The sequence below is a fragment of the Puntigrus tetrazona genome, unplaced genomic scaffold (assembly GCF_018831695.1).
Source record: "Puntigrus tetrazona isolate hp1 unplaced genomic scaffold, ASM1883169v1 S000000513, whole genome shotgun sequence".
Classification (NCBI taxonomy): domain Eukaryota; kingdom Metazoa; phylum Chordata; class Actinopteri; order Cypriniformes; family Cyprinidae; genus Puntigrus; species Puntigrus tetrazona.
In genome coordinates, this window is record NW_025048150.1 from 150934 (window position 1) to 156933 (window position 6000).

A 6000-nucleotide genomic window follows, 5' to 3' on the forward strand; every position below is an offset into this window, starting at 1 on the left:
AAAAAAAAGTTTTCATGCTAACAGCAGTCACTGTAAGACAGTTACCAACTCAGACTGTTTGTCCAAGTTAGCAACAGTATCTCAATCAATTAATTAATCACTTTTATTTATATAGCGCTTTTAACAACACAGGTTGTATCAAAGCACTGAACAGTATAAAGTAGAAGAATCCAGTGACAGGGATGTATAATGAAGAGATTGAACAATTTCTTATTAAATGCAGAGACAATGATAATCACTAGAAGTTAAGTGTCCCCAACAAAGAAGACAGAGGAACCAAAACCCCATCCATACAGAATGGAGAAAAAAAAAACCTTGGGAGAAACCAGACTCAGTTGGGGCCAGTTCTCCTCTGACCGTTTTCTGAAGTATTTTTGTATACTTGAGGTGATTCACACTAGAACCAACCTCATAGCAGATCATTTGTTTAATGATCTAGTTGTTCAAACACTCATTCTGTTTCCTGCAGCAAATGTTCACTTCCAGCACACGGCCGAGCTCATTAAAAACCTGGTGAAGGTGGGAGCGAATTACACACTACAGGTACTGAACGCATCAGCGTGTCTTTGTTTACCAATGCTTGACTGTGGTCTAGTTTGTTGATGGTTTTCTGGATGGTTGTTCTTCAGATTTATCCAGATGAAGGTCATTTTCTGTCCAAGAGCAGCCAGCGGCACGTGGCTTCAACACTGAGCAGCTACTTCAGATCCTGTCTGCAGGAGGAGATGCTTCCCATCAGTGAGGAGGAGGAGGAAGAAGAAGAGTGAAGATGAGATGCAACACAGGAACATGCACAGACACTGAAACACACACACACACACACACACAGGACAACAAAACACACTGGACAAGCATCCAGAGAACACATAAACAGAGAGAGCCAGGGGTGAATGTGTGTGTGTGTGTGTGTGTGTGTGTGTGTGTGTGTGTGTGTGAGAGAGTGTGAGTGAACATGTGTATATATATGCATGTGTGTAACTGTTAGGATGGATGAATGCACTAGAACTGTGTGTGTGTGTGTGTGTGTGTGTGAGAGAGAGAGAGTGTTTCTGGCTTATGGATCATTATAGCTGGAAATGGATTGGAATATTTCACATATCATAAATCACTAAGATCTCTGATTGGCGGATACATTGGCCAATCACAGCACAGACTGTCGTGTGGAGCTGCTCCAGTCATTGCATGGTCCTTTTGCTTTGCTTCACTTCTTTTGCCACTTTCTGTCTGTCGATATGTTGTCAGCTTCCAGAGGAGCTGCGTTTCTCACAATTTCTCCACTTGCTGGGAAGAAGAGTTATTCCATTCGTTGAAAGCTGGAGGATGTTCGTGAAGAGGTCTCGGCGGCACACATGGCGCTCTGTGTGTGTGAGCAGTGCATTGTGGGATAGTGCTGCTGTGTGCTGGACAGAAGAGGGCGCACCCATGTGTTCCTGGACATCAGACAGATCCGCTCTGACTGTTTTGGATCAGTTTATTTGTATTGCTGACTGTTTAGTTTTACTGTCGGTGGGGAGGGGGGTGAGGGGTTTGGGTTGATTGTTATCGTCCTCTAGTTATAACAGTCATGTCTATAAATAAACAACTAGTCCAAAAATGGCACAGTTTCAGTTTGATGTGCTATATTTTACCATCAGAGTCACGCAGCAGCAGAGACGGCCTGGAGTGAATGGATGCTGCATGCTTCAGTTCACTCATTGGAAAAAGACACGAGTTGATCTGCAGTATTTTGAATGCTATTTCTTGAATATAGTTGACAGGACAGCTGGATCAGGAATCTGTCTCGCGAGCGTCAGGTGACTCCGCTAACCACTGTGCTGCAGGTGAAGATGTGCTGCTGAACATTCGCTGGTTATTTTCTCATCCTGCCGTTCGCTCTAAAGCTGTGTGACCTTTCTTTCTTCGGCAGCGAGCAGTGACTTTTCTGAAGCTCATAAACGCAGATCATGAAATACTCCAGTATCTAAAGGATTTTTCCTGTAACTCATCTATTGGCCTTGGAAACATGAATGAATACTGACACAAAACTTAATTTGGCATGTCAAGTAGTTCATTTTAGGATGGCTGAATTTCCAGCCAGTGACCATGGGAACGGGGTTTGTGCTAAAAATGAACCTGGTTATACACATAAAGCAAACAAAAAGTCAAGTCATCTTTATTTCTACAGAGCTTTTTCTGATACAGATTGTGCCACAGCAGCTTCACAGTGTTAATCAGGAAAATAGTGGGTTTTCATCATTAATGAATAACTACACAAAAACACATGAGTAACGCAATATTAGCACTAAAGTAACTACTATTATCTAACAAGAAACTCTGATTAATAAATTGGTAAGGGCTTAGTTGAATGCAGTAATCCTTTATAATTCACATTAATTAGGAACCTGTGTACTATGGTTTATAGTAGTTCTCGTGGTTGTTGATTAACTAGTTGCTAGCTTCATCTGAGCACTATTGCTTACTAAATCCTTATTTCTTGTTAGTTAATAGCCGTTACTAGAATATTAATAGTGCATTAGTCATTTGATCCAGAGACGTTTTTCATTAACAAAGGAACAGTTACCAAATAGTGTTAAAATGATTCAAATAATTTGTACAATAGTAACAGTTAAAAATCAGTTTGTTGTTAGTTTTTTAACTTTAAGAAGTTCATCAATTATTGACTGTATAGCTGAAGGATTGGAGTTGGTCTGTGGAGCTGACTGTGATTCCTTCTGTAAGTATTTAGTTCTTGTGTGGGAATGCATTGTAACTTTATTTAGTGGAAAATCATTTTTTTATGTATCAGTAGAATGTGATTTCAATAATATTTTCAAATAAAATTGCACAGAAAGCTGCACCTGTTTAAGTGACAAGCTCTCACATCACAGTAATACAGGAGCAAACTTACATTTATTTTTATTAGGGTTTTATAATACTCAGATTCATATAAGACTTTATTCCTAAAAATATGATAAAAAATATTTTTTTCTGATTAAGAGACTCCTTAAATCTGCGTAATATAGATAAGACTTAAAGATGGAATATTTTCCTCGCATATACCAGCCTGTCACGTTCCCGGACTCTGTGTTTATGTTTTCGTTTCGTGCCATGTGCTCCCTGTGCCCTGCCTTCCCTCTGTGTTAATTATGTTATTGTCATCAGCTGTGTCTCGTCAATTACCCTGTGTATTTAAGTCCTGTGTTTTGAGTTCTGTTGGTCCGAGCGTCGAGGTCCTTACCTGATGTCTACCCCTGTGTTTATCCTGCCTGTCTGTATATCCTTTATTTTGCCATTTTTGGAATTAAACCCTTTTATTTTCATTTAATCTCGTTGTGTGCTCTCGTGCTTACCACACAATCGTGACAGAACGCTCGGACCATAAAGAAGTAAATAGCGGCGTATTTTCCCCCTTATTTTTTTTTTTTTGTTTGCCATGTTTGCCCAGTTTAAAGACCCAAACTTCCTCATCCGCCTGCTGGAGCAGGGGGATTGCTCTCTCGAGGACTATACAGAACTATTCCTCGAACTGGCCAACGACTCTCGCTACCCGGACTGCTCTCTGCTCGAACTCTATTTCCGCGGACTTAACACCTCCAGCCAAGCGCAGCTGTCCGGGAGCGGTCCTCGAGAGAGCCTCGCCGCATACGTCGAGTGGGTGCTGGTGTCCTGCAAATCAACCATGATGGTTGCGCCTGAGGACAACGACACCAGCCCCACTCCAGATCCAGAGCCTAGCCCATCCCTTCACCGCATGGTCGAGCCCCCAGCCTGAGCCCACTGCTGACACGGGGCGGAGTCGAGCGCGACCACGGACCCATCGCCAGAGAGCGACAGAGCCGTGGAGCGTAACAGGACCCGAGCCGTATCGTCAGACCAGGTGCGCGAGCCAGCAACGGAGCTCCCCGCGGTGGAGACAGCCGACTGCGATGAGAGCGCGGAGTGGAGCTCCGCCTACTGCACATCGGCTGAGGATGAGCTGATCATCCACCTGGGGCTGCTGGATCTGCAAAGGGAGCTGGATGATGTAGACTTGGACTTGGACTTAGACTGGGCACCTCCCTGTATCCTGAGTTCCTGTTCCCGTTCAGCTACCCGTAAGCCCGCTGGTTCCGCCCAGCCGTCCCGTAAGCCCGCTGGTTCCGCCCAGCCGTCCCGTTAGCCCGCTGGTTCCGCCCAGCCGTCCCGTTAGCCCGCTGGTTCCGCCCAGCCGTCCCGTTAGCCCGCTGGTTCCGCCCAGCCGTCCCGTTAGCCCGCTGGTTCCGCCCAGCCGTCCCGTTAGCCCGCTGGTTCCGCCCAGCCGTCCCGTTAGCCCGCTGGTTCCGCCCAGCCGTCCCGTTAGCCCGCTGGTTCCGCCCAGCCGTCCCGTTAGCCCGCTGGTTCCGCCCAGCCGTCCGTTAGCCCGCTGGTTCCGCCCAGCCGTCCCGTTAGCCCGCTGGTTCCGCCCAGCCGTCCCGTTCCAGTGCCCGCGCCACGCGGCGCTCTGTCCTGTTCAGTGCCCGCGCCGCGTCGCTCTGTCCCGTTCCAGTGCCCGCGCCCGTGCTCTGTCCCGTTCAGTGCCCGCGCCACGCGGCGCTCTGTCCCGTTCAGTGCCCGCGCCACGTGCGCTCTGTCCCGTTCCAGTGCCCGCGCCACGCGCGCTTCTGTCCCGTTCAGTGCCCGCGCCACGTGCGCTCTGTCCGTTCAGTGCCCGCGCCCGCGTGCGCTCTGTCCCGTTCCAGTGCCCGCGCCACGCGCGCTTCTGTCCCGCGCTTCCAGTGCCCGTTCAGTGCCGGCGCTTCTGTCTGCTCGTTCAGTGCCCGCGCCACGCGGCGCTCTGTCCCGTTCCAGTGCCCGCGCCACGCGCGCTGTCCTGTTCAGTGCCCGCGCCACGTCGCGCTCTCTCCCGTTCCAGTGCCCGCGCCGCGTGCGCGCTCTGTCCTGCTTCCAGTGCCCGCGCCCGTGCTCAGTGCCCGCGCCCGTGCGCTCCGTCCTGTTCCTGTGCTCGCGCCCGCGCGCCTCGTCCCGTTCCTGTGCCCGCGCCCGTGCGCTCCGTCCCGTTCCTGTGCCCGCGCCCGTGCGCTCCGTCCCTGTTCCTGTGCCCGCGCCAGGCGCCTCCGTCCCGTTCCTGTGCCCGCGCCCGTGCGCTCCGCCTCCTGTGCGCCGCTCTCCAGTGCCGCCTCAAGTTCTCCCACCTCCCCCCCTTGCCATACCATATCGATGGATCCCAGCAGCCCCGCGCTCATCCTCAGCTCACCATCCGGAGCTCGCCACGGGTCTGCCGGTCTCCATCGCCGTCGAGGGTGGGACGATCCTCGCCTCACCGTCCTGCCTCCGAGACCCAGACTCCTCCTCGGCCCGTGAGACCCGTCGGCTCCCCTGGGCTCCTAGCTCCCTCCTCTACACCGTGGTCCGTCAGTCCACCAGCTCCACCAGGCTCCATCGTCCCTCCGGCTCCGCCTTGGTCTGTCGTCGACCATCCGTCGCCTCGGGATTCCTCTCCTCCGGCTTTGCCTCGTCCCTCCCATCCCACCGGCTCTGTCAGGCTCCTCCTTCCCTCCGGCTTCACCTCAGTCCTCAGTCGCTCTGGCTCCGCCGCGTCCTTCCCGTCCCCCGTCTCCGTGTCAGTCGCCGAAGCCTGCGGCGTCGCCTTGGACCTCCAGCGCCTCGCGTCACCCTGGCTCTTCGGCTCTCCGTCTCCACCTCGGTCTCCTCCTCCACCTGCTCCGCCACCGTCGGTCGGCCCCATGGAGTCGATGGCTGCTCCTCCTCCATGGCTCCTCCCTCCGTCGGCCCCACCGTGGACCACCATAGCTGGGCTCTGGATCTCCTCCTGCTCCGGACTCCTCCTGTCTCCTCCCTGGCTCCTCCCTCCGTCTACACCTCCTTGGACCCTTCTGCCTTCTGCCTGCCCACTCCTGGGGATCCGTCCTCCACCACAACCTCCTCCCAAGACCCGGTATCCCCAAATCTTAGTCATTTTGGTTTGTTTGTTTTGTTGGTTACCCTTTAGGTGCGAGGACGCACCTTCCGGGAGGGGGGGGT

The 6000-nt window shown here is 51.9% G+C and overlaps 1 protein-coding gene across 2 annotated transcripts in view; it reads left to right on the forward strand.

Annotated features, from left to right (window-relative positions):
- The window catches only part of LOC122334310 (inactive dipeptidyl peptidase 10-like), a 36033-nt gene extending 33199 nt beyond the window's left edge, over positions 1-2834 (forward strand). For both annotated transcript variants that reach the window (XM_043232109.1, XM_043232110.1), the window contains exons 25-26: positions 470-543; positions 630-2834. In XM_043232109.1, the coding sequence (XP_043088044.1) occupies positions 470-543; positions 630-767 (212 nt within the window). In that variant the 3' untranslated portion in view covers positions 768-2834. The remainder of the gene's footprint in view (positions 1-469; positions 544-629) is intronic.
- The last annotated feature ends 3166 nt before the right edge of the window (positions 2835-6000 follow it).